Raw genomic sequence first — 27852 nt, 5'->3', positions numbered from 1 at the left:
CCCTTCCACTCAACGCCCAACTGAACCTTCTCAGCGCCTTCGCTGGCACGGGGATCCTAGTCTTCTGTGGACTCTAGATTCGACGCAGGCCCGTTGATGGAACATTCTCGTGATGGGTACCACCACGCCAATAACATCCGGGAATTCGACGCGAGGAGACTTGTGGGCATCTCAGCGTTCAAGAGGGAGCGAGAAAGGGCTGACGACGGAATCGTCGCCGTTTGACGTGTTGAAGTCACGGTCGTGGTGGTAGTAGGAGATCAATAGAGATGCCGCCGGCTTCTGCCGCTCTTCGTCCGCTTTCTGTTATCACGCCTGGACTGCCTCTTCCCAAATTCCCTTTTTGATATTATCCTAATATTCAGATATCGTGCATTCATAAGATACAGTGATATGATACAGATTTAGTACTTCAATTGCATTCGGCGGGTGGTCATACAATGCCAGTAGGAAGCTCGTATCTTATTCGTCTGGTTATCAGCCTAAGACGAGATTGTAATGAGCTTCGAGTTATATCAAAGGGCCAAAATTTCCGTGATTACTTGAGGTGTATGCTGGAGGAGGAGGACTGATAGTCATGATGGACTACGGACATCGTCAGTATTAATAAATGTTGGAAGGAGGTAGAACTGACCATGCCGTCCTTACGATCTGCAGCCTCGCTCTCCTTACGGCCTTCATTCACGCTCTGCGTCAGCACAGCAGCCTCTGGAACCCCCACAACCTCCTCTAAATCGCGCCGCCTCCGAGCCTCCCTTCGAATCCTCCGCTTCGTCCAAATGCAATCGCAGAAGCACCCCAAGAACAATAACCCAAAGATACCTGCCAGGGGTCAGGAAAGCTTCGAAAACTGGAAAAGCCGGTAAAAACGCACAGCCAAAGACGATTCCGGCAGCTTTGGCTGAGAAGTGTCCTTTGTTTCCGTCATCTGTTGCTATCGGTATTGGGATAACATATTGTGCGCTAGCATAAGATGCGAGAAGGGCGAGGATGGTGGGAAAGAACATGGTGAGAGGAAGGAAGGGGTTGTATGGCACTTGAGACAAGCCTGGCGTATGTCTCATATGATCGCGGAATTCCGGTATTTGAAGCACGGGATCGACTACATCATCTCCCGCTCTTGCTAGACGACCGTTCGGTACAGCCGTCCCTCTACGAACAATGTTAATGAAGTATTAAGAAGGAAAGAATGTCCTAGCGCCTATCTCTGTGATTGCTAATGACCCTCGCTTGTCTTCTCCGAAAGGAGGTAGCAATTACTTTTCGTCGATGATTTCGTTGGTTTTCACTCACATATACGCTTGTCTGGAAGGCGTGAGCTATAGCTAATGGATCTCCGATCAACTCAAGAAATAGATAAAAGGTAGGCTTGAACATACTATCAGGACCGCTTAACGCCGTAATCAGCAGCGTGGTCGCCTTTTAATCATTGCCAAAGCCTATGGTCTAGGTTGATGCTAGCCGCGACAGTGATGATGGGAGGAAGTAAAGGTACAGGGTCGCGTTAAGGCGTCCGGGCCGTCTCTTCGTTAATATCCGACCATCCTCACGAAACGACACCGACTCTGGGTTATTTCTTCGACACATCGACATCTTCCCCTGGGAACAGCGCAAACAATATTTCACGCAAACCTGGTACTCTGATTTAACGATCCCCTTCAACCACGACCAAACCGCCTGGTCATCCGAATGGGACGTCCTAACAGTCTCCGTTCTCTTCCTTCCAGGAAGGAGCTTCTACGACCGAGGCCGGCTTTCCGTCCACCTTCTCCAGACCTACGATATCGATAAACCCGTAATCCCTGTCCTCTGCCAGACTGAGTTGGTGTTGGATATCGAGCTCGTGGCTCGCGTGTCTATTGGTAATCAGTCACGTGTACGTACCGGTAAATTTTCGTAGCTACGCTTTCCTCTTCTTTACTCGATTGACTACGTACTCACTGCTCATGTACTGCGTCAATCCCGTATTCGTGCCCTGATCCCTCGTGTGCTTCCATACCCACTAGGATTATTTCAACAGTTGGTGGGTGGGCACATGCTCATCCTTCGTGCGGGAAGGGAGTACTACTGTTTTAACCGTTATTCGACGGTATTCTTAAAGTTTAAGGGAGAATACGCTTCAGATTACGAGTTTATGAAGTCGAAGTTTTGGTATGATGGGATATATAGTGTTTTGGAGGCAGTTACTCCGCGTGAGATTATTACAGTGGAGTTTCGTGTGGAGCAGTTGGAGCTGAGGAAGCGGTCTGAGGAGATACGGGCGCTTAGAGATGGACTGAAGCAAAAAGGGGCGGAAGCTTGATTTATCAGGTTGTTATACAGTACGAAATACTGATACCATCCGGAGCAATTCAATCGACGTTAATATTCCTGCTGTATTGCTCCCATATCTTGATGATCCCCATGAGACCTTTCCGGCTTCAGACTCGACCTAGCGTAAGTTCAGGACCAGATGATCCCTCTCAAATTCCACGGCAAAAAAATCACCAGCTGGCTTTCGAGTCGCCTACACTGCATCAGACAGCATTCAAGTACGGAGTGGAGCCTAGAGTCTGCAAAGTGCCATCGTTGCCGATGCACGTGGAGATAAGAAGTAAAATGGTCAGTATCGGAAAGGAACGGCCCGGTGAGATGGACCGTGGTTCAGTAGAAGCCGCCGGCAACTTTGTTGGACACCACCACCTCCCCGCCATTTCGACGCGTCACATAGCAATAGATACGCCGCCAACTATTTCTTTCTCTATCTTCAACATCGTGACACGACATTCACGATTTTTTGTTGCTTCCTTTTCTCCGTTGCCGTTGGCGCGGTCCAAACCCGATGTCTATCACAAGAGCGTTCCTCCAACGGTTCTGCGAGGGATTTTGGGATACAGAGGAAGGGTATCCAATAACTGTAAGACTCCTGAGAAGATTTAGTCCACCATTGAGTATCATGGTGCGATATCTGCCTCTTTTTCTCGTAAACACACGCTCATGGTGATCTCAAGCCAGACATATCTTGTTCTCTCGCTGGCGACGCTGAGCGCTGAGCAGTTGTATGACTGTGAGCTATCTTCAATTCATTTTTGGCTGTAGCTTAACGTTTTTCCGTGGCAGAAAGACTGGTTATCGGAGAAATTTTAGAATTTGAATGCTCTCTTCAAATCTGAAAAGGTGCCTGGATACGTCGTATTTTCTATTCTGTTTCATCACTTAATGTATTTTAGTGCTTCTCCTGGCAAGCCTCTTATCGCAAGAGAATTCGGAGCTTTGAAGGATCCTAGTGCCGCCAGTGCGTTATCGTCAATCTGCTATCTAAGTAATCTCCGATTAATCGAGTAGTCTTATTATCAGCTAGCATCGTCAGTCCTGGAAGGAAAAGGGCCCTACACTGAGCCAAGGTTCCTGCCGCCTCCGTGGTCACTAGCCTCGTGTCAAGTTATGGAGCACGGGACCTTTCAGAATTAACTGGTACTCAAGATTCTCGTTTGAGTCGCTTGGATGTGGGCAGCACTTCGATTAGCATATGCCGGTGTACGGATTGACAAATTTCCCATAATCCCTAAAGGTCCAGGCCCAGGCTCGAAGGGACTGGCGACGCATCGATGTTACCCACCAGACTGCTGGTTCTTGCGTCAACGAGCTGCTGCCGCATATATGCAGGTCTGTGTTCGATCTTGAGGTGAACGGGCGACACGCCCTCGAGTCGGCTTCGTGACAATATGATGTATAGAAAGACTACTTCCATGATAGAGATGGTACGTGCACCGTTTTTGCACTTTCAGCCTTTGCTGACCTATTTTATCCGGCAGAGCAGTGGTTGTTAAATGATCCTTGTATGGCACAATAGCAATGGCATTCTCGCCGTTGGCCGATGGTTATCTGATTATGACCAATATTGTCATAAGATAGATAGTTTTCTTCGCCGGTTTATGTAGACCCTGACCGAGCCGTGTTCTACAGGTTTACCCACTATCCCTCCTAGCAGGAGGGGGAAGTATACCAGAGATGGGACCAAAAAAACTGACCAGTGCATGGATCTATTTTACTCTCTGTGACACCAAACTGACCTCCTGGCTAGCTTGGGCTCATTACATTTCGTCCGCAAAACCTTTGTTATCTCTACAGCTTTACGGCGTCTAACAGACATCGGAACTACCTCTTGTCGCTATCTTAGGTATGAACTGGATGATGATGTTGTTATTGTTACCGCTAACTTGCGAATGAATACAGAAAGTCTTCAAGCGCGTCGCAGTGATGCTATGCGTCGCATTTAGTCAGCAATCTAGTGCGGCCTGCAGGTCCATCTGGGAAGGCCGACATAAGGCTCCGAGTCCTCAGTCCTCGCGTTGTCCTCGCGATCCTTAACTCTTTCTGGATCGACTACTCGATATTCTAGGAGTTACTCCATCGAGCACCGGCAATGGACGTTGTTATAGGGTACCGCGATCTGGTCTTTATCGGCGCCCAAATCGCGAAAAGTCCGGCCTGCCGGGGCAAGTATAAATTCACGGGACTCCTGTCATTCGAATGACTCACTCCCATTGTCAACAGTATTCTACCAACCGCCTGCGAACCTCACAACATGATTTTGACCGAAGATCAGATAGAGCTTTTGGTGCGCCGTCATTTGAGTTTTATGTCAGACTCGCAGTAACTAACAGTGTCTGCAGGCATCGTACGGGCACTATTCATGGCAGAAGCCGATGATGGAACAAGCCCTGGAGTGGAATCCCCGAGAGCTCTGTCCAGCCGGGTGGTCAACGAATTGGAGAATTCATCGAATGAGGGCCAGGCTTGTGAGACTTCTACGATCACGGCCGTCTCATCTTCATGTTCATGTATACCTTCCATCTCGAAGAACCACACCTCTTCTGGGACCCATCGTGGTGCGCCTTAGGAAATTTTGTGCTTGAAGCGGGACCGGATGATCGTCGCGGATATTACTATTGGGAGGAGTCCAACATGCAGTTGTGGAAGTTCAAGGGCGGCGTCGCGACTTTACACGAGTTTGTCTCGGGGGAGATATGGTTCAACGATGGCCTTTTTTTCGACGCGTTTGAAAAGATCGAGGCAGATCATTCTACTTCTGATCTCGCTTGTTTTGCTATCCGGGCAGTCCCTTATTATTCAAACAGCGCCATCCGCATCTTTATGCGTCGGCTGTCCTCATGAGTCCTAGAATGAGCAGGGTCCTGGATAAAGCCGGCTTTCTTGCTGTCTCTGATATTGTGATGCCGACAGAAAAGCTTCACCAGCTTCCAGCATTTCCATGAAACAACCAACATCGGACGCATTGTGGTTCGAGTATTAGGATACTATTGAACTAGGAACCAAATAAGAACCTGGAATCTGTGAAGGGCCATGTGTACGTCCCCAGACGCGATAGTCACGGCGATTCGCGAGGTTTGCGCCAAACCGCCGGCATCTTCGTTGCTCTCTACCATCACCATTGCCAGATATTAGGCACGCAATATAGCCTCATATGATATAGTCATCTCATTCGTCGCACGGCACTTGACAGTCTCTGTTCCTTGCCAAGCTGATGTCAAATCCTGTAACGGTGCCCGTTGTTGATCACACGCACACATCAGAATAAAAACACCACCATCACATGGTCTTGGCAGCGTGACTCATGATCATCATATCACTTTGAGAAGATATCCCAATGTATGCGTTCAACTCGGTAGCAACATTACAATACGAACGGTAATGAGCATATGGTGTTGCGGGAAGCTATCATTCAATCAGAGATAAGGCGAAAAATCACCACCGGCTTACATCATTGGGCGCTTAGTCTTTGTTCATACAGCTCCCCGCAATGAAACCTAGATCTCAATATTTGTTTCCCCGCCACTATACTCTACACTTGATTTCTACGGTAAATGATGGCAAACGTCAATGGCGAAGAGAAGGCAGAGCTCCTTACACCATCGCACTCTGGGCATGGTCTTGCCTCAAAATCCAAGTTTCGAGGTCGAATCCCCCTATCACCAACCACTATTTCTACAATGCTTTCTGGTCCAAACTTGACCATAGTAGGTCTGATAGCAGGCGCTGCTTTCGTCTCAGTGGTACATCATTTCTTTTTGGTATTCCTTCGAGGACGTCGCGTCGAGGAACAGTTTTGGATGAAGAACACCTCTAACGCGCTGAGTATAGTCGTTCAATCCCTCTGTGCGGTATCCGTTTCCGTGTCTCTTACACAGCTTGTGAGTATCCACTTGTTACTTCGAACAAGTTTCTTATATTCATTGAAGATCTGGTGGTTTCTCCGTCGCCGACCCTTTACTGTTTCGCAGCTAAATCAGCTATTCAGCTTACCAGGACAGCTGCCCACTCTTTTCTTGGTCTTGTCGAAGAGGCCGTGGAGAATCCTTCCCATCATCTTCATTTCTGCACTCATCCCGGTCTACACCCTTGTATCCATCCTGGCACCCAATGCACTCGCAGTGGGTCCTGCTTCTCCCAAAACACAGATCATCTCTGCCCCCACAATCTTTTTCGACAGAGATCCGCTTGAGCAGGGCTGGGCTTACCCTCTACCATCAGTGTCGGGCTGCATTTATGAGGTGACTTCGAGCTTTGAAAGAGTCCTGGAGAGATCACTGCGGTTCGATGGACTCGTTGGATGGAGTGCACCCCTAGGGTGTGAAAGTGGGTGCAACTATACATTGCAATACAGTGCACCTGCTCTACGCTGCTCCAGCATTGATGCAGAAGACATCCTCAATGGAAGTTCCACAATACACCCAGCCCAACCACCTGCACTTCTTTGGAGTAACGACTCTTCCGAAGGCGTCTATAATGGTGCCTCCCAATATATGCGCTCAGATGTCGATATCGCTATTTCATGGCGAAAATACAGTGTAGGGGGGGATTTGATCTTTGGTAGCATGATTTGCTATCTGTTCAACACCACGCAACAATCTACAGTGTCATTTTCCAATAACACAGGCATCATTCTACCTAGCATCATTTCGTATAATGAGCGCTTTGATGGCGGGTTCACACCACAGATGCAGTCCCAATGCAATGAACGACAAACATTGGAGATGTCTCCCACACTTTCTTACTACGTGAGCTACTTAACAATCTTGTCCTGGCTCCAAGACCAACTGGATGGCTATATTTCTTATTTGAAACAAGGGAAGCAGTGGTACAAAAATTCAGATGTCATATCGACTGGAATTTTTGTTATCAATGAAACTGCAACTACATTTACTCCAAGGGATGACGATGTGAAGAAGGCCCTAGAGCAGATACTTGTCAATGTGACTATTGCACTTATAAGCGCAGGTGTGGAGACAACGGAGGTCAATGCTACGGTGACACAGGACTATTTGGTATGGGTGTACGATGCGCGTAGACTGTGGATGACCTATGCTACTGCGCTTGCATTGACATTTGTATGCGGCGCCATCGGACTAGCATGTATAGTGAAGAATGGTGAGGTCCGGGACCTGGCGTTTTTGGATATAGTCAGGGCTACAAGGAATGTGGAGTTGGATAGCGTCTTTGGAGAAAACACTGTAGAAAATGCAACAGAGCTCCAATACAGGGTAGAGTGGAAGGACGAGCAGAGGTCTGGAGGATTCATGTTGGTGAAATCTGGGTTTGGGCTGAAAGAGGGACCGTCGACGTACCATACTAGATCCTAGCATACAAGTATGGCCATACTATTACGAGTATGTGACACTGATCCTGGAAGTAATCGTAGGTCCACAATCGTTGAAGGTTAAGAGCTATAATATTCCCCACTTCCGAATCTTGTTCTGCTATGATTCCAACACATCCGCTATTTTGTCTCTGAAGGTTGAGGTAATAGTGATAATGTCCGGACTCCGGTCAGATGAGAGTTAGGCAGGCAGAAGCCGCCACCGGCCCGGCATCTTATCGCTCACCACCACCGCTATCAGCACTTGAAGTTGGACGTGCAATACAGCGATGGATATGCTGCCAGTATTTTCTGGCCCTATTTTCAACATTGCGGTGTGAAATCTTGTTGCATTCCTTGATGGCGTTGGCAAGGTGTGTAAATGTGACATCTCAGATCTGCGCTCCTTCAACAGGTCTGCGTGGAATTCTGATTCTACAGAGGACCAGAATACTATGCTGGCGAGGCTACTGAGAAAATGTAGTCGACCACTGAGTATCACAGTATGATATCTGCCTTTTTTTATCATTAAAACCTGCTCGTGATGATTTCATATCCGTCTCGCTCGCTGGAAAGACATGGGTGGCCGTCTAGCTGCGAGTTATATTACCTCCAATTTGGTTGTATCTTGACTTTTTTCCATAACAGAAAGACTGGTTATCGAAGCAAATTTCATCTTAGAATAGCATCCTCAACCCGGAATATGCCTCAGTTTGCTGGTTTTCTATATTCTGCTGTGCGACTTAATGCACTTCCAGTGCTCATCCTGGTAACCTTTCCGCAGGGACATCCTAGCCTCAGCGCATTTTCGCATGCAAGAACAACGGTAATTTTTTGGCTCCTTTTCTCCAGGGTCGATAAAATCCACAACATAGAGGGACAATAGATCTCCGATCCCTGTGAAGTCTCGGTAAGGAGCGAACATTATTATTGATTATCGGTAGTTCATTCCTCCCTGATGCTCTGATTCATCGAAAGCAGACTATTCGGGATAGTGAAATCACATCGTTGTGGTCCAATTTGACTATCGGCCTGAAGTCACATACCAGCTCATAGTAGATTGGAAACTTCTGGCAGTGACTCGTCAAGTCGCTTCATTCTCTCACCAAATACGTGGGATCGGGGTTCACTTGAAACACTTTATACGTCAAGCACCTAAGGATCAAAACGATTGAAAGGAACTGGATTTCCTTCCGCCTTTGAGGTTGAGCGGGTATATATTCCTTGGGTTCATTGGACAGTGTAGTATGTACTACTCCCTGTTGAGCTTCTACTACACCTATTGATAAATGCGATACAGTATAGCGGTTCAGGATGCACGGGCATCAAACAGGCATAGAGGATAACGCTATTCCTGTGCATATTGAATTGTATATCACCGCGAGACCCATGGCTGTTCTAGCACCATTTCGTAATACTTTCATATGTTGACCTTGAAGGTGATCTTCTGCCGACTAAGGTGTTATATGTCAGGATTACAAGCATCGTCACGACGAGACGTACTTCAGAGAATCCATGTGATTGTATTTCTCCCCCCATGAGACGATGTGGGCGACATGTTATACCCATTCAGTGGATTTTGTAGAGTTTCCTGCACTGTTTGACATGACAAGGATGCTTGTATTCTTCATGTAATGAATAACTGGATGCTGTTAGGTATCAGTGAGTTTAAGAATAGAGATATTTCTTTCCCTTTGTTACATACAGCCGCTGTCCTTGATATACAGCAGGGCGTGGTATGCTATATAAGGACGGATGGGGTAAACAACCTCCCTCACTTACCATTCTATCCTCTCCAGGATTTCCTGATGGCTGCTCGGACCAATAGTCCACCAGACATTCCTGATGCCGTTAAAACCTCCATATTTGAATTACTTGATGCGGACTTGAATAAAACAATACTTGACTCTCTATTACAAGGTGCGGTTTGCTCATTTTCCTAGGTACAAGTATCTAATTATGGCTGGACATAGGCATATACACTGGAATCGTAGCTGTCACACTATGGTATATTTGTAAGGAAATCATGCATTATACATTATAGAAACCGAGTTAAATGACATTCTAGTTATGAACAAGTCTCAGCGTATTCGACAAGGCATGGTTATCATTATAATACTCCTTTATATTGTCACCGCATTCAACTTCGTGAACATTTGGTTGGACATGCACATTTTATTCATCGACCATGGACAGAGTTTCTGGAGAAAATATTTGTTTTCTCGTGATCCAACTGCATTGAAAACAATTGGTGGGGGTGTCGCAGCTGCAACCTGTACTATCCTTGCAGACTCTACTATTGTGTGTAATCGTGCTTTACCATTTAATGCTGCTTACCCTTAGTCTGATTACAGATTTGGCATTGTTGGATCGTCTGGGGATGATGGTGGTTGCTTATTCTGCCCCCTATTCTTTCTCTTATTTCCGCAATTGGTATGAACACACAGATCTTCTATATTACCAATATACTTACAGCTCAGTGCAGTCTTCAGAAGTATTGCTACATACCAACGATATGTTTTTCCGGGCAAATACTGTCACTATTTCATGCCCTATCCATCTTGTGTCCTTGCCATGACATTGTGGTGCACCTTATTAATCATCTACTGAATTGTCACCGTTGCACAGGCAGGAGGTGAAGCGGGAGGTGGACTCAGGGCTTACCACCATGTCCTCGAGATCTTGATTGAGTCATCAGCTCTTTATTCAATAGCCTTGATCTTATGCACCGCCTTCTTTGCTTGCAATACCATTTCAATTATGTACTTCGATGTCTTAGCAGCAATTGCACGGGTATGTTTATGTATTTTTCTCTCTTCACATCTAACAATAATCATGTAGGGAATTGCCCCGACACTCATCATAGGGCGTGTCGCAGCAGGTCATGCCCATCCAGATGATTCATGGATGGGAAGCGTGATATCGGGTTCACTCCATTTCAGGACGTGTTCCAGGGTTCAGAGTTCTCGGAATGAAGACCTTGAAGCTCAGCAGGAGAGCTCCGACGAATATGGCCATCGTACTTTGATGGACTCTGAGGAAGATATTACAGATGACCACCGCTGCACCTTGAGGGCCTTCCAGGAAGATATTGGGGTTGAGATGGAGTGCCTCATTCTTGCAGATCACCCAAAGGCCTGCATAGGGAGACGACAGGATGGTGACTTTGATATTGAGGATGGTATATGTGGGGATGAGCTCCAAGTCTGATAGACCAGAGTACTACTCCAACCCAAATTTTCGTCGTACCTAATGTCTTCATTCGTGGATCGCTGTACTTGATACTCAGTAGGGAGTCGACAGAGAGGTTGCAATATCCACTCACCATGGCTGCCGTTATGTCTCTTTTTAGTGAATTTGTCTCAACCTGTCCTTTGTGCCAACATGCTAGTATGAAAGGATTCAGTATTAATTGGATTTACCGTCTTTTCCAGTACTCGTCTAGCATAGATGTTCATTCTGTAATCTCCTCCGGCTTGACGTTAATAGTCGGGTGAAAAGTCGTTGCGAAATGCTTAACAGTTCGAAAGCAGCTCGAAGTATGTAGTAAGATACCCATATATGCAAGTGATTTTGGGCCAAGTACGCAAAATATAAGATGCATTCTGTTGTGATTTTCCCGGGGCAATAGTAGCTAAAGCACTGGAGGGCAGCTGAAAAAGAGCCTTGTACCCTCTTATTGTTTTCAGATTTCTTGGACTAGTTAATTTTGTTTGGCTGTGCCTGGTTGTAGGCGAAATATGCATCGACAGGTAAATGCACATTAGACAAGTGGAATGGCGAAACATAGAGAGCATACTGATCAACCCGTAATTCTCACCCATCAAATCCAGAAAAAGCAAGAGGCTGGTTGTTGCAGAAAATTAGAGAATATGGCGTAGCAGAGCGCTGCGTCCAAGGAGAAAAGAAAAGTTGCAGAAACATGCCCTTAGATCGCACATGACTTGCGGAACACCCGAGTCCTCCTCACTTGCCACCGGCATTTTGGTTGATCTTCTACCACCATCATCACGACTTTGACCATGCAATATAGCAACGAATGCACCACCAGTCGACTCTCTCATATCTCTACCATTGGGGCACAGAGAACACCATGATTCTTTTCCTCATCTGTGAATGACCAGTAGTTCATACCCGGCCAGAATTCATGAAGCATTGGGCAACACCATGAGTAATCTCCTTTTTATTTTGAAAAAATGCGCTCATGGTCATTTCATATTATAGGTTGATCTATCTACCTTGCAGGAACTAGATTGTGTCATTGTGAGTCAAGTCTTACCGTATTTTGGACTGCATAGAGATTCCTTTTTCTAGGAGAGGGCCAGCGTGTTTCTGACGACATTGTCAAACATGGGTGCTTTCTCTCTTTCAAATGGCAGAGTTTCTCCAGGACCGGAAATCCACATTGTGGATGTGCAGGCATGTCGGTCGGTGTAGAACCAGACAAATAGTCAAGAGTATCGATGGATGTCGAATATGTGTTCGATAAATGCATGTGTGCGTGTTTGTCCTGCCATTCTGGCTATATATGATTACTCGAATAGCAATTTCCATGTGCTGGCTATTGTCGTCAATTGTAACAGGTGCCACACACTTTCCCTGCCCTTAAGACATGGAACAGACTGGCACCCAGCCCAACTTGTTCAATCGCAACCAAAACCACCTTCCCGACATCGCTGGGTAACTTATGTGGTGACCTGCAACGGGCTTCATCCCATGGTTGTCTATGAGACGTGACTGGCCAACAGAATTCCTTGAAAATGCTGGCAGTGCATTGACGTTACCATCCGACAACATCCTTTGCCAAGTAGACCGCCATCGGAGCGTAGCCTAAAGAAACATGCTGGAAGCATCTTCTCTCACATGGACCAGCATACATCCAACACCAAGGCTTTGTCCTGGTATGAATGCTAGTTAAATGGGTCCATCGCGGTTATGACACACTAGCGGATTGGTTTCTCAACAAATTTCTCTACCGCTGCAATGGTACGTCCGCTTCTTGTATCTTTATGCTCTTCCCGACCTTCCTCTTGCAGTGCTGTGGGGAAATTTTCATGATCGAGCGCACCAACGATATCCTTACCGGTGGTCAGCTCACTAATCGTGATGAGGTAGGCGAATTTCTTTCACCGTGGCTTATTCCAATGTTGACCGAGTAGTGTTATAGAAGAAGGGAACTAAAATTGACGACGAGATAGAGAGCCACAAGTGCGTGTATCCATTTCGTGGTCTATGCTCTCTGACCCCTGGGCTAGAACGATGCTATTATGTTCCACCAGCAAACTCCCTGAAGCAGTGATTCTGTTCTAATTTGATGGTCTCATCAGGGTCGTTATTGGCTCGTCGCCAGAACAAATTGCTCACTGGTACCACACCAGCTAGAGTTAAGCATCGGGACGCCCTTGTACCAAAGCCCCGACAACACTACATGCTCTTAATAACAATATAGCGGCGGCGTGCCGCAGATATCGCAACATGATCTGCCATCGAAAGAATCAAAAAACTCTAGGAACATTCATTGATGATGATACTCTTATGGGTGCACTGATGCTATGACAAGACTTTTTCGGTAGATGGTGCTGCTCCAATGTCGGATCTGCAGTGTTTTCTATCACCATGTCCAGCATATATGTGGTGCCAGGCTACTTCCTTGACTTTTTCTGCATAGAAGATCCCATGAAGGGCAGTGGTATGTCTAGTTGTTGCATTTTTAGACCATCCCAGACGTTTTTCTTACAGAACTGTGGCCCAGTAATCACCGCCTGATGGATCTGCATGGCAACAGAGGGTACTGATGATCAATCGCATCCTCAAATCAACGATATTTCGGCAACTCGCCTATTCCCTGATTGCACTGAGCATCCAGGGAAGAGTCATGTCGTATAGGTATTTCGTAGGTTGATTTTCCCTGGTTTACATAAACGTTGAACAAGCAGCTTTTAGCATTGGACCGAAGATTAAAATGAGTACTGAGATGGGTAAAGTGGACCAATGCATGTATATATCCTACACCTAGTGCTACCTAATCTGACTTTCTTGGTTAGGATGATGCTATCGGGACTATTTCACAAATTTCTGGCTGGTTCCCCAGCAAGTATCAATCTGTACTGCATGCTGTCTCCACGCTTCTATCAATGTTCAATGACCAAGACCTGGCCGCCGTCGCTTCACCTCAAGTGAGCCCCACAGATCACACCTTCAGGAAACGCCAGGTTATTTCACACTCGAAAGAATCGCCTCCTCCGAGAGCGCTTACTCTAGGTGACTGTTGTCTAACAATGGTACTGCCCTGCCTTCCCAAATGCATCTTTTCTCTTCCTTTCCTCTTCACTCCACACTCTCTTCCTTGCTTGGTGATCAGTGTTCCAGAAGTTCGAGCACTCACTAGTGCCCTAGTGCTTGTTTCGGGGAGGGTCGAGGACGAACGAGGTGATTTTGGCGCTGTAGACTGGGCAGTGCCGTTGAACACAGCAGGATCTCTCTTCTTTCAGGCTGCAATTTTCCGAAACCAGTAGATCGAATACTCGGCTTTCGGGTGCAGCATTGGTGCCATTCTTCAGGACCCATGAAAAGCGGTCATGTCTTTCACGGTGTTCAGCTAGTCTCGGAGCATCATACCACTGTTTGATCGTCATGTATCTGGCTGCTTCCTGCTATACCATAACTGTTGCCGTGCTGTTTTTTGAAATGGTGTGCTGCAACGTTGCATTTCCTCGGTGCTTGTGTTTCGTGGTTTCATAACTGCTCCTGTGACATCGAGGGTGAAGTCCATGTCCTGTTTTAGATGCATTGCAGGATCTGTTGAGATTCGAGCACGGGAGGGAACGAAAATGAGCAACTCGTTTATACCTAGTATGTCGACATGGTGGTAAACAGTAAAGAAAAGAAGACTACAGGTATGGTAAGTAACAGGTTCGGAGCCGGTTGATTCCGACGGCTCGTACAGCCACAGTAACTCTAATAGGATCTGCGGCTGCAATTCATGCATAGCCTCTGCACTCTTGCTTCTCGTCTCTTTTTAACGTCTCTGCATTCGCATCATTTGGAAATGAAATTGTACACCTCCTTATTGACCTCGGTCAATTCTCTAGATGTTGATTAAGTTTTTAATGTCCTCAATTTGTACAACTCCATACCTTTCCTTCATTCTTAAATTTAAGTCCTCCTTCGCAAACGACGTTGTTCACCTGTCTTTCAGTATACTCACTAATGTACCAGAAGGTGATATCGTTGGGTCAGCAGTGAACCATCCACCGGTGTCAATCCTCTTTGTGCTTCACCTATGGCACACGGATTCATCTTTGGTTTTGCAAATGCTTTTCAGAGTATCAAGGTACAATATCTGCTTTTTTCTTGTTAACACCCACTGATGATAATTTCATTGGATTCATTGGATAGACAAATATCCCTTGCTCGAACTGGGAAGCTGTATTACTGTGAATCACTCCCAATATATTTTTGGTTGTATCCGGAAGGAATCACAATCGTTGAAGGTTAAGAACTATGATAGTCCCCACTTTGTGTCATTCCACTAGGATTCTAACACATCTGCCATTTTGTGTCTGAAGGTTGGTATTGGTAAGGTCCAATCCGATGAGAGTCAGGCAAGTGGAAGCCGCCCCTGGCCCGGCAACTTATCGCTCACTACCAGTTGTTTTTCACCCTATTCAGCATCGCTATACAAAATTCATGATCCATTGTTGCTCTCCTTGGTGTCATTGGCATGGGTGACAGTGCATGAATGCAATATCTCAGATCTGATATCTGATATCTGCACTCCTTCAACAGGTCTGCATGGAATTCTCAGTCCACAGAGGACCAGAAGCCATGCTGGCGAGGCTGCTGAGAAAAATGAAGTTGACCATTGAGTATCACAATATGATATCTGTCTTTTGTAAATTAAATAATGTGCTCATGACAATTTCATACCCATCTTGCTCACTGGTAAGACATAGGCAGCTGTGTAATTGTGAGTTATATTACCTCGTTTTTCATTGTATCTTTACGTATATCCATTGGAGAAAGGCTGGTTATCGTAGTCTCGGATTAGAATTGTGTCCTCAAGCTGGAATATGCCTCTGTTTGCCGGGACTGACCGACCCAATGTGCTGGCTTGCCGGGCCGCAACCCCTTTGCTACCATGCACATGACACTGGGAACAAGCTGATCTTCTGTTTTCCAACAGGCTCCCTTTCTCTAGGGTCAGTATGATCCACGATGCAGAGTGGACAACAGATCCTTGTCAAGTATCGGTAAAAGCGAACGTTATCTGACTCATCGAAAGCAGAGACTGTTCTTGTTAGCAAAATCTGGTCATTGTGGGTCTAGATTTGACTATCTGCCTGAAACCATGAGGCCATATAGCCAATATTGTGTACAATTGCCCTGTAAGCACAGGAATTAAATTGTATATAATCCCATGAGGCCTGAGTTGTATACTTACATGACTCCTGATATGTAATGGCCTAAATCCGCATTTTCTCAACTATTAGGCACATTTCCCATCAGGATGGGCTAGAATTTTCTGTGGGACCTTTCATAAAAATCTATAATTGGCCTGTGAAGTCAGCCCATCAATATCTGGCCGAAAACGGCTGGATGCGACCAAATGAAAATGGATGTAGTGGCAGTGCCAAATTTTTGATGGCATCATAGGGGCTATTTTCCGGTCAGAATAGGATTTAGGCTGGTTTCTGGGTGCTTGGTGGGTCAGGGAATGGTACTGGAATATTCATAAACCTAAATAACATAAGATCTGACCTACTGATGAGGTATGGGGGCTCTGGAGAGCATGTAATATAGGATTTTCGCAAAAATAGCTGCAATATTTGCTTTTTGGGGGATTTTTAGGGTGATACATGCATTGGATCGATCGGGGGACTTCACCAATGAATTTCCTGACCTTGAAAACCCCCAAAAGATTCCTCTATAGCACTTGTGGCACATTTTATTACCAGGATTAGACAAGCATATTGGATTTTTAGGATGCAGCATGCTTGGATTGCTTTGAAAACTATACCAGTCGATTTGTACACTATGAAAACCTTAGAATACATTGTCTTCTATAATATTTGACCTGTATAATACTGTAAAAAAGTGGGGATTGGGGTGCACATATGGTTTATTTTGTTTTCTGTGCTTCGGATGAGTCTGGGACTATCACCAATAGATTCCTTGACATTTAAAACCCTTAAACGACTATAGGAACCTTTTATTGGGCTCCATAAACAATGGTAATGACAATATTACAGTTTAGGAGGAGCACATATGGAAATTCACTTTTCTGTACCTTGGAATACTTCGGAACTTCTACCAGTGTATTTCTTGACCTCGAAAACCTACAAAAATACATGTTAAAAAAGAGTAATAGGGGATGGAGGAGATATACCTTGTATTATGCATTTCTAGTGGTTAGAGAAGGTATTCCTGTTATATGAGAGACGATATATATTGTATAATCATTTGTACAAATTCCCACATTCATCCGAAATGTATTGGAAGAGATATAAGTAAATCATTCTGCAAATGATGAGGAGCACATCCCCAATTTCGATATTCTGATCATTCTATAGCTTGGGGAATGTCAGAATCGGATTCCTTGACCCAAAAAATGGTAGGATCACCAATCATCCATGGGATGTGAAGTGTCAACACTCCGAAGTACAATATGGACTTTCCTTGACAATTGCTGCAGTCTGATTTGTTCTTACCACCAGATGTTTTCTTGATAAAATGGCCATGGATGATTGGTGATCCTACCATTTTTTGGGTCAAGGAATCCGATTCTGACATTCCCCAAGCTATAGAATGATCAGAATATCGAAATTGGGGATGTGCTCCTCATCATTTGCAGAATGATTTACTTATATCTCTTCCAATACATTTCGGATGAATGTGGGAATTTGTACAAATGATTATACAATATATATCGTCTCTCATATAACAGGAATACCTTCTCTAACCACTAGAAATGCATAATACAAGGTATATCTCCTCCATCCCCTATTACTCTTTTTTAACATGTATTTTTGTAGGTTTTCGAGGTCAAGAAATACACTGGTAGAAGTTCCGAAGTATTCCAAGGTACAGAAAAGTGAATTTCCATATGTGCTCCTCCTAAACTGTAATATTGTCATTACCATTGTTTATGGAGCCCAATAAAAGGTTCCTATAGTCGTTTAAGGGTTTTAAATGTCAAGGAATCTATTGGTGATAGTCCCAGACTCATCCGAAGCACAGAAAACAAAATAAACCATATGTGCACCCCAATCCCCACTTTTTTACAGTATTATACAGGTCAAATATTATAGAAGACAATGTATTCTAAGGTTTTCATAGTGTACAAATCGACTGGTATAGTTTTCAAAGCAATCCAAGCATGCTGCATCCTAAAAATCCAATATGCTTGTCTAATCCTGGTAATAAAATGTGCCACAAGTGCTATAGAGGAATCTTTTGGGGGTTTTCAAGGTCAGGAAATTCATTGGTGAAGTCCCCCGATCGATCCAATGCATGTATCACCCTAAAAATCCCCCAAAAAGCAAATATTGCAGCTATTTTTGCGAAAATCCTATATTACATGCTCTCCAGAGCCCCCATACCTCATCAGTAGGTCAGATCTTATGTTATTTAGGTTTATGAATATTCCAGTACCATTCCCTGACCCACCAAGCACCCAGAAACCAGCCTAAATCCTATTCTGACCGGAAAATAGCCCCTATGATGCCATCAAAAATTTGGCACTGCCACTACATCCATTTTCATTTGGTCGCATCCAGCCGTTTTCGGCCAGATATTGATGGGCTGACTTCACAGGCCAATTATAGATTTTTATGAAAGGTCCCACAGAAAATTCTAGCCCATCCTGATGGGAAATGTGCCTAATAGTTGAGAAAATGCGGATTTAGGCCATTACATATCAGGAGTCATGTAAGTATACAACTCAGGCCTCATGGGATTATATCGGTGTCGGAGTAATTAGGACGGTCGTCGTCCAGCGAGGACGTTTTGTCCATAGCATTAAGCTCTTCAGAGTGTGCGGGAGCTGTGCACTCTGAAGAGTACACAGTGATGATGTCGGAGACGCATGGGGTGTCCGGTTCATGATAGTGAATTGGAAGGTTGCGGGGTATTTTGTCGTCTGCCCTGACCGTCTGTCCCCGCTCATTAACTGTCCACCAGACCTTTTGGATGCGTGCTTCATACTCGTTGACAAGCTCTTCGGCATTGGCCATATCGGAGCGCTTGACCCATGAGTTTTCCTCTGCTGGGTATCCCTTCCACTTCACCAAGTATTCGGTGATAGTGCGACGGGTTTGTCCGCGGCCGACGACTCTGTCCCTTTCCCCGACAATCTCCTCAATCTCGTACTCCTCTTCGTCGTCGATGAGTTCTGGGGGCGGCCTCTCAGGGCGCGGCTGATTAGGGAATTCGGGGGCACGGTATGGAGTAAGTAGGGATTCATTAAAGCGATTATGGATCCGCCACTTTGCTGGAAGTTTCAGCTCATAGGCTGAAGCTCCCTTTTTCGCCACGATGGTGAAAGGTCCCACTCGGCGATCGCCAAGCTTCTTGGTAGGTCGGGGCAGATTTAGGTTGGTTGAATCCAACCATACCTTATCGCCGACTTGGTACTGGACGGCCTCCCCCTTATGTTTGTCGTAGGTTTTCTTCATTGAACTGGCCGCTCGCTCGAGAGACTCTTTGGCCTTCTCCTGCACCTCCTGAATTCCCTGAACCAATTTTGAGGCAGCCAGTACGGTGTTCGGGCGTTGGGCAGTCTTAATGACCTGTCCGTCACGTCCGAAGACCACTTTGTACGGGGAAAAGCCTGTGGCGGAGTGCTTGCAGTTGTTATGGGTGAATGCCGCGAGCGGTAACCACTCGCTCCAATTGTCTTGTCGGTAGCTGATGAACATCTTGAGATACTTTTCGATCTCCTGATTAACCCTTTCCGTCTGTCCGTCTGTCTGGGGATGATAGGCCGTTGAAGGGTTTCCCGTCACCTGAATGAGCGCGTAGAATTCTTTCATGAATTTTGACACAAAGACAGCGCCCCTGTCCGAGATGACCTTTTCCGGCATCACGCCGTACGGTACGTAGATGTAATCTCGTAGGATCTTGGCGAAGCCGAGGGACGAAAGTTCCTCAGTGCACGCGATAGGTATTATGGTTTTGGAAAACCTATCGACTAGGACGAGGATGGAGTCATTCCCTTTGGAGTCCGGGAGTTTGGTGATCATGTCGACCGAGATGTGCGTCCACGGTCGATCTGGAACTTCATTCGGGTGAAGAGGCGCCTTTTTGGGGCGACGGTCTGCCTTGGTCCTTTGGCATACCTCACATCCCTTTACATAGGCACCTACCTCGGAGCGCATTCGAGGCCACCAATAATCCCGCAGAATCAACTCTTTGGTTTTCTCGACACCCGGGTGCCCCGCGGTTGCGTGATCATGCCTGAGGGCTATGATTTTGCCTCGCAGTCGCTTGTCCTTAGGTACGTAGATACGGCCGTCGTACCATAGTAGCTCTTGCTCTCGGGAAACCCCCTTCTCGTGATTAAGGGAATCCGAGATGCCTCTGTCCCACTTGTGAGGGTCGTGCGTGGCTAGCTTGATCTTTTCGTGTAGTTCTTCCGTGGTGGGCATGATGAGAGCTCGGAAGTGGGCTGGTTTGAGGATTACCACGTCTTGATTATCGTTTTTTCCCTGGTCGTGATCCGCCCATCGTGATAGCAGATCAGCTTTACGATTTTGGGCTCCCAGCTTGTGGTGTAGGGTAAATTGATATTCGGCTAACTCGGTTACCCACCGAGCTTGTCGTCGATTGAGCTTTTGAGGCTTTCGAAAGTACTGAAGATTGGAATGATCAGTCCAGATCTCGAAGTCCTCCCGAGCGCCCATGAGGTATTGGCGCCACTCTTCTAACACGATCATAATGGCAAGGAGTTCCTTGTCGTAGATCTCATAATTGTGTTCAGTGGCTGCTAGTGCCTTGGAAAGGAACGCCACCGGTCTCCATTTCTCTTCTTGCCACTGGGATAATACTGCCCCGATCGCTCCCTCACTGGAGTCCACCTCTACCCGGAACTTTCCTTCGTCTAGTGGAATGGCTAGAACCACATCTTCACGGAATAGTTCCTTGATCTTCGCGAATGCTGCCCGCTGGGCCTCTCCCCATTTCCATTCTACCTTCCCGGTGAGAGCCGTAAGAGGCTTGACGTGCTTGCTGTAGTCACGTATAAACCGGTGGTAGAAGTTGCAGAACCCCAGGAATGACTGGAGTTCTTGCTTTTTCGACGGGGTAGGCCAATCCAGTAAGCCAGCGATTTTGACGGGATCCATATGGATTTTCCCTTCACTGATGAGTACTCCTAGGTACTCGGTCTCTTCAACCTCGAACTCGCACTTCTCTGCTTTGAGGAATAGTTTATTTTCGCGGAGGATTCGGAGTACTTCGCGTAGGACGCGTCTGTGATGCTTTTTGTCCTTCGAGGCGATGAGGATATCGTCAAGATAGACCGATACCTCTCCAGTGGTGATGAGATCCTTGAAGATGTCATTCATCATCCACTGGAAGGTTGCCGGCGAATTTGTGAGCCCAAAAAACATGACCAGCAGTTCGTAGAGGCCGCGGTTAGTTCAAAATGCAGCCTTCCACTCATCCCCCTGTTTTATTCTGACGTTGTTGTATCCCCACCGTACATCCAGCTTGGTGAAATACTTGGCCTTCTTCAGCCGATCCATAAGTTCTCTGATAAGCGGTAATGGATAACGATTCTTGATCGTCATCTCATTAAGCTTTCGGTAGTCCTGGACTGGGCGGAGCTTTCCGTCCTTTTTCTTGACGAAAAAGAAAGGCGAGGCCATGGGAGATTTCGAGGCTTGGATTCGACCCGTAGTGAGGTTCTCGTCCAGGAACTTGTCCAATTCCTCCTGTTCGGCCGGGTTGAGGGGGTAGACCTTGCAATCCAGGTTGGCGTTGGCGTTGGGCACTAGCTCGATGGCATGGTCCCAAGGCTTTCGTGGGGGCAACTCGTCAAAGTTCTCCTTTGCAAAGACGTCCTCAAAGTCCCTGTACTCCTCTGGTACTATTTCTTCGAAGGATTTGGTAGTTTTGCGGGCGTTGGCCTGGGCGGCTAGTTCATTAGCCTTAGTACCCATGGCCCGTACGTGAAACGCTTCCTCAAAATCGATTACCAGAATGGTATCCCCTTCCTCGTACTCCTCCCACCGGGATGATGGGTCCGCATCAGGGAGGGAAAAAGGGATTTTTCGGCATGTACAGCAGGCCAAGGTGACGGCCCCAGTGTTCCAATCAATTAGTGGGTTGTGCCTCTGTAGCCAGTCATGTCCGAGAAAGAGGGGGGTGGAGCCTAGGTCCACCATGGCCAGTTCGATCCACTCCATGTGGTCACCTATTTGTATCCGCACCTCGGCATACTCGGTAATATCCCCACCCTTGTTTCTGGTGCCATCGGCATTATAGACCGGGACGGGTCGGGCCACCTTTTTGAGATTTAGGGTGTGACTCTGGGCCCAGGCGTGGTCTATGGAACTGCCGGTGGCTCCGCTGTCCACGAGCGCCTTTACCGAATGCGTCTCGCGAGTGTCTAGCGTCTCTAACTGCACTTCGATTGATACATTACGCCCCTTTCGGCCTCATATATACATGGGGGGCTTCTGCAAATCCTCCATCCATTGCCATTTCTCCCTGGCTTGGGCGGCAGTCTCCGTCTGTTCCTCTAGTTGGTGACACAATTGGTCAGTCACCTCCCCCAGGCGTCGTGGGTGAACCCACCCGTTGAGAACGGCCTGAGCCGCTGAGTCCCCTCGTGCAATGCGCAATGCTCGATGGGTCCATAGAATCCCATGGGGTTCATAGTACATTTCCGCAATGAGTTTCTTGTCGTTGGGAGTCACGGTGAGCGGGACCGTAAGCGAAGGGGGCCATTTAGCGGTTATGACCGGGATGTCGGACCGTAAGTGGGCTTCTTCGTCCTCTACCTCTTCTAGCGAAACCGAAGGGGTCTTGATTCGAGGCGGCATTTGGTCACTGGGCCGAAGAGGGCCCCTCAGCAGCACTTGGGCGCCTTCCGTCGAATCGGTGGAGGAGGGCTTGCTGCCCTGTGTTCGGCCCTGGCCACAGGCGCTTGTGCGTGGTGTTGTAACCTCCACTGTGAATCCGTGCTTACTGCTCCTCCTGGACCCGGCGGTACTTCGGGTAACCCTTCGCGGGGGCACACATATTGGTTCCTTCGAAAGGTCCTCACTGTTTGCCGATGTAAGGGCTACTAGGTGAGGGGGGTCTTCCGAATTCATCGCCTCAGCTGCTTTTCCGACGCATCCCGCTGGAACAGACGGCCCCACAGGTGAGGACGCAGGCCCAATGGGCTGGGTTGTCGACCTTTCTCCCTCTCCGGGGTGACCTCCCTTCGTCAAGGGTGCAGTCGGGACTCGACCTAGGGGGCTCTGCCCTCGAGGGGCTTTCCCTATTCGGTGAGCCGGGGGTTCCTGAGCTCGGACGGCCCCTAGGGGTTCAGTACTGAGCACGGGCTGCGCGGAGTGGCGGTAATCCCCTCCTACGCCATTGGCATTTTGCGATTCTTCATTCTTAGTTCCTTCGACTGGTAACGCGGCGAAAAGATGGGTATATTGATCATATGGAGTACCTACATACGTAGTATAAGTCCGACTAGAAGTACATGAGCACGCACCAAGGGAAACTAAGTCCTTTGCCAACGCCGTCGAATCGCTTATTTCGACGCCGGCTCGTCTTTTGACGACTTCTCATCCTTTCCTTCCTTCACTTCTTCGATCTTTGTGTCCTTTCCTAAGTCCTCCTTCTCGGCTTCAGCGAGTAATTGGCGGAGGCGGGCGACGTTAGGTTTCTTGCGAGGTGGGAGTTTGACGGGGAGCCACTTCGCCTTGTCCTCGGGGCATTTGTGTTTCGGGCTCCACCCAGTGTTCCCACACTTGAAGCACCGCTTGTCGGACCGCAGCTTATCGATTTCCATCAGCTGACCGGCACCTCCATACGTTGTCCCTGTGGCGTCCTTCTTATCGCCACTAGAGCCGCTTCCCTTTGATTGATTTTGGTTGCCTCGACCCGAACCGCCTTGGCTTGGGGAGGTCTTACTGGCGAGGCCCTGGGCCACGTCGTATCGGTAGTTGGCGTCGATCCATAGGACCCACGCCTTCCATTGTGCATAGGTCGTGGGGCGCTCATTGTCCCCATGCATGACCGTTTTTCGCACCGTCGGCCTAATCGCCGCTTCTATTGCCTCGAACATCTGTTTTTCATCTCCGAACTCTCCGCACTTGTGGGCCAATCGTTCGAATTTGGCGAAGAATTCGACCGCCGTCTTGAATTCCGACTGTCGGACCTTCTTCCACTCTGCCTTCCATATCGCAAGCTCTGCCACTTCTTGGAACTCCACGGTGAGGTCATTGGAGAACTCGTCCCAGGTGGGGAATCTCCAGTGCCCCCGATCATCCCGATATCGATAGTATTGGTCCCCCCACCATTCCTTGGCCTTCTCCTGTAGGTATCCCTGTGCGAACGTAATGCGATAGGGATTTTGTCCCTGGTCGTTCATGGTGAAGTGCAACGGAAACACCTGGAAGTACATCTCGCAATGATGTAGGAATCTATTGATATCCATGGATTCCCCCGTAAAGTACTCGGGTTGCATGATTAGCTTGGGTTTGACGTCAGCCCAAGGATTGCCATCCTTTCCCGCTGCCAGGGTCCATGGTGGTATAGGGTCCGGTGGGGAAGGCGCCCTGGGTGGCATCTGAGGATTTGGCGGTCGGGGTAGCGACCTAAGCCGATAGTTCTCCCCGGGCAGAGGATAATCGCCTGGATATGCAGGTCGTCGTGGGGGCTGACTCGGCGGTTGAGGTGGCACGGTGGACTGCTTCCCTTTGTTAGAGGGCCCTGCATCAGGGTCGTCCATATCGTCGTCATCGGGCCCGGCCCCTGCCCAAAACTCTTCGGTTTCGAGCGGGTTGGGCATCGGTTGCGGTCTTCGATAGGCCGCACACTCCTGTTTCGGTTGGTCGGGGTTCGCTAGATTCCATACTAGCGCCGCCCGGTGCCAAGTTTCTACCTCCAGGATGTTTTTCATGAGGTAAACATCCCCTACTTCCTTCGCGGATCGGTAATCTTCTCCTGCTTCCGTCAGGAGCCACTGGGAATCTTTCTCCATGTCCTCCATCATTATTTCATATAGCCTGTGCCATAGTAAGATATTAAAGATTGTTGGCCGGGGGTGAAGAGGGTGGACCAGGAGGGTCTGGACCGCCGTCATGACCTCTGTCTCGAGGGCACTGTTTGGTGGTCGACTCGGCATCCTTGGCCTCCTGCCTCTCTCAGGCGATCCGGTCGACCTCCTTGTTTCTCCTCCATCGTCCGATGTCGGAGTCGGGGTCGCTAATCTCGGCCTGGTAGGAGTTCCAAGCTCTTCTTCGCGCCTCAAGGTCGGTGCTGGCTCTTCTTGTCGCTCCTGAATATCGAACGGCTGCGGCGCGGATACGATTTTCGACTTCGGCGTCAGTAGCGTCGGGCTCGAGGGGTAGGTCCCACCAGCCTCCGGGTCCTTGGAGGGCGTCCTCTTCAGCACGCCGGATGCGTGCATCATGTGCTCTCCCTCGCTCCATTCGGGCCTCGACTTCTGGGGCGAGCCGGGCATTTCGAGAGAGTCCGAGGGACTCGACGTACGTGTGGTAGAGGAGGGGCCATGGACACTGAGAGGCCAGTACGGGGTCGGCGAAAGCTCTCGACATGACAGATGGCTCCCAGTTGGAGACTCCGGCGAGTCACTCGGAAGCGGTAATTGTTCCAAGTTCCTCGTCGTCGAGGTCTGGGAACTCGCTCCAAAGCTCCCCACTCGACGGCTCGTGCGAGGGGATGGAGGAAGGGATCGATGGGGTCGCAGACCTTTCAGAGACCTGGTCGGACTCTCTTCCGGACGTGACTCCGGCCACAGGAGTCTCTTCCCGCTGGTTGGCGTAGACCCAACTGGTTGCGGGGTGCCAGGCGACCGGCTCTCCCCTATTGGTCGGCCAGGACCTTGGAAGAGACTGTGACTGAGCTGTACTGGTGGAAGCCGCGGAGGCTCTGAGGCCAAGCTCGCCGGAATCACTGTCGTAGTCGTCCTCCTGGGCGACCCGGTATCTTCTACTCTCACTCTGCCAGACTGCATCTGTCCACCTTGTTCCTGACCGGCCACTGAAGTTGTCTCCGGTATAGGTTGCATCTTCCCCCTCGTTCGGGTAGAGGTCGTTGAGGAGGTCGTCGAGTCGGGTTCTCTCCCACTTGGAGAGCTCGTCCCCTTCGAACTCGGTATCAGACGCTTCTTCGCCCTCATCCAGAGGCCTGGTGCCTTGTCTTCGGCCTCTGTCGTCGCCAGACTCGCCTTGGACTGGAGACTGGTCGAAGAGACCTGGTAAGGGCGAGTCTCCTCGGTCGAGGAGTACGCCCCTGGTATCGGTGATGTCGATTGAGTCGACTGCTGCGCTGGAGGCGCTTCTGTAGGAGTCGGTGCTCGACCCTGAGTATCGCGAGCTGGGTCGCGACGATGTGTAGAGGGATCCTCCAGATTCCCCGGAGACGTTGGATCCGACATCTCCTAGCGTCTGCTGGGATGCCGTGGGTATGTGAATGACTGGTGGCGGGTACGCCGGAGTGCTGGGAACGTAATGGAACGGGAGTTGCGCACGGACTCGTCTCTGTTGTTGAAAACAGCGGCGTAGCCGGTACAAAATAATGGATAAGAAAAAGAGTATGAAAGTTGCAAAGACGGCGAGAATGGAGTCGGACCAGGGCATCCGTGAGTGGATCTATCCTTGGCGTAAGTCGATGATTGACCATGCGAGCTGGTAGACAGCAAGTATGGTGAGGACAATGAGAAGTGCGATAATCAAACTAAGGTCGGTCTCGTAGTTGGAGCCGTTCATCAAAAGGATTTCGCAGTTTTCAGAGGTGCTCGTTAATATCAACAACAAAATTGTCAATATAGAGGCGAGCTGGAGGGCGAGGATGAAAGGTTTCATGTTTTTAATGATGGCGTAGAAATCCGACCCAGAGTAACAGGAGGAATCCTGCAAACACTGGAGATGGGACAAATACGCAGGCAAGGAAGACTCGGAGGATGGTTACTATGACCAGTCCGAGTGGATCGTTAAGGAGGAATCGTAGCACGGAAAGTGCGACGACGATGAAAAGAAGGGTTGGAATAATGTTGGGCAACTGAAAACGAGCTTCGGCTAAATGTTAGCCACTAACTCTATCGACTTAGATTGTACTAAGGTCGCTACTCGCACTTCGGTAGACGACGCTTTAGCAAGTCAAAGGCGATGAAAGTTGATGGGACAGATAGTCACGAAGAACGGAGTTCGATATTAGGTAGATTAAACCTTAGCCGAAGCTGGGGTTTAGACCAGCTGAGGCTCTTCTTAAATACACGTTGGTACACTAAAAATAGTACTGTGGGAGTCAGTCCGTGATGATCGCTTGCGCGTAATCCAGCTGAGTAAGGAAGTGAAAAGAAAAGAAAAAGAAAAGGAAAAAGAAAAGAATAAATCGTAACAGTATTCTAAGGTTTTCATAGTGTACAAATCGACTGGTATAGTTTTCAAAGCAATCCAAAGCATGCTGCATCCTAAAAATCCAATATGCTTGTCTAATCCTGGTAATAAAATGTGCCACAAGTGCTATAGAGGAATCTTTTGGGGGTTTTCAAGGTCAGGAAATTCATTGGTGAAGTCCCCCGATCGATCCAATGCATGTATCACCCTAAAAATCCCCCAAAAAGCAAATATTGCAGCTATTTTTGCGAAAATCCTATATTACATGCTCTCCAGAGCCCCCATATCTCATCAGTAGGTCAGATCTTATGTTATTTAGGTTTATGAATATTCCAGTACCATTCCCTGACCCACCAAGCACCCAGAAACCAGCCTAAATCCTATTCTGACCGGAAAATAGCCCCTATGATGCCATCAAAAATTTGGCACTGCCACTACATCCATTTTCATTTGGTCGCATCCAGCCGTTTTCGGCCAGATATTGATGGGCTGACTTCACAGGCCAATTATAGATTTTTATGAAAGGTCCCACAGAAAATTCTAGCCCATCCTGATGGGAAATGTGCCTAATAGTTGAGAAAATGCGGATTTGATTGGATCCAGGCTTTCATACATGTGTATACT

At 47.9% G+C, this 27852-nt stretch overlaps 4 protein-coding genes across 4 annotated transcripts; 3 read left to right on the top strand and 1 right to left on the bottom strand.

The window, feature by feature from the left end:
* Nucleotides 1-510: 510 nt before the first annotated feature.
* On the bottom strand, nucleotides 511-1007 carry EV420DRAFT_1645114 (uncharacterized protein; the record flags this gene model as incomplete). The annotated part of the gene is made up of 3 exons (XM_060477737.1): nucleotides 511-585; nucleotides 635-822; nucleotides 875-1007. 3 exons carry the CDS (start codon nucleotides 1005-1007, stop codon nucleotides 511-513), a joined length of 396 nt encoding a protein of 131 aa, XP_060328609.1.
* Nucleotides 1008-4815: 3808 nt separating this feature from the next.
* Nucleotides 4816-5157, top strand: EV420DRAFT_1481660 (uncharacterized protein; the record flags this gene model as incomplete). The annotated part of the gene is made up of 1 exon (XM_060469793.1): nucleotides 4816-5157. One exon carries the CDS (start codon nucleotides 4816-4818, stop codon nucleotides 5155-5157), a length of 342 nt encoding a protein of 113 aa, XP_060328608.1.
* A 693-nt stretch (nucleotides 5158-5850) lies between these two features.
* On the top strand, nucleotides 5851-7839 carry EV420DRAFT_1555814 (uncharacterized protein). Its single transcript, XM_060473652.1, has 3 exons — nucleotides 5851-6194; nucleotides 6243-7569; nucleotides 7629-7839. The coding sequence occupies exons 1-3, from the start codon at nucleotides 5868-5870 to the stop codon at nucleotides 7634-7636; spliced, it is 1662 nt and encodes a 553-aa protein (XP_060328607.1). The 5' UTR covers nucleotides 5851-5867; the 3' UTR covers nucleotides 7637-7839.
* Nucleotides 7840-9425: 1586 nt separating this feature from the next.
* EV420DRAFT_1765787 (uncharacterized protein) lies at nucleotides 9426-10849 on the top strand (the record flags this gene model as incomplete). Its single annotated transcript, XM_060480841.1, has 5 exons — nucleotides 9426-9559; nucleotides 9613-9654; nucleotides 9708-9940; nucleotides 10268-10432; nucleotides 10481-10849. The coding sequence occupies exons 1-5, from the start codon at nucleotides 9448-9450 to the stop codon at nucleotides 10847-10849; spliced, it is 921 nt and encodes a 306-aa protein (XP_060328606.1). The 5' UTR covers nucleotides 9426-9447.
* Between the last annotated feature and the right edge of the window lie 17003 nt (nucleotides 10850-27852).

The sequence above is a fragment of the Desarmillaria tabescens genome, assembly GCF_030435595.1.
Source record: "Desarmillaria tabescens strain CCBAS 213 chromosome Unknown EV420scaffold_27, whole genome shotgun sequence".
Classification (NCBI taxonomy): domain Eukaryota; kingdom Fungi; phylum Basidiomycota; class Agaricomycetes; order Agaricales; family Physalacriaceae; genus Desarmillaria; species Desarmillaria tabescens.
Note: the sequence above shows the minus strand (reverse complement) of the source record. Positions and strands in the feature narration are given on the sequence as shown.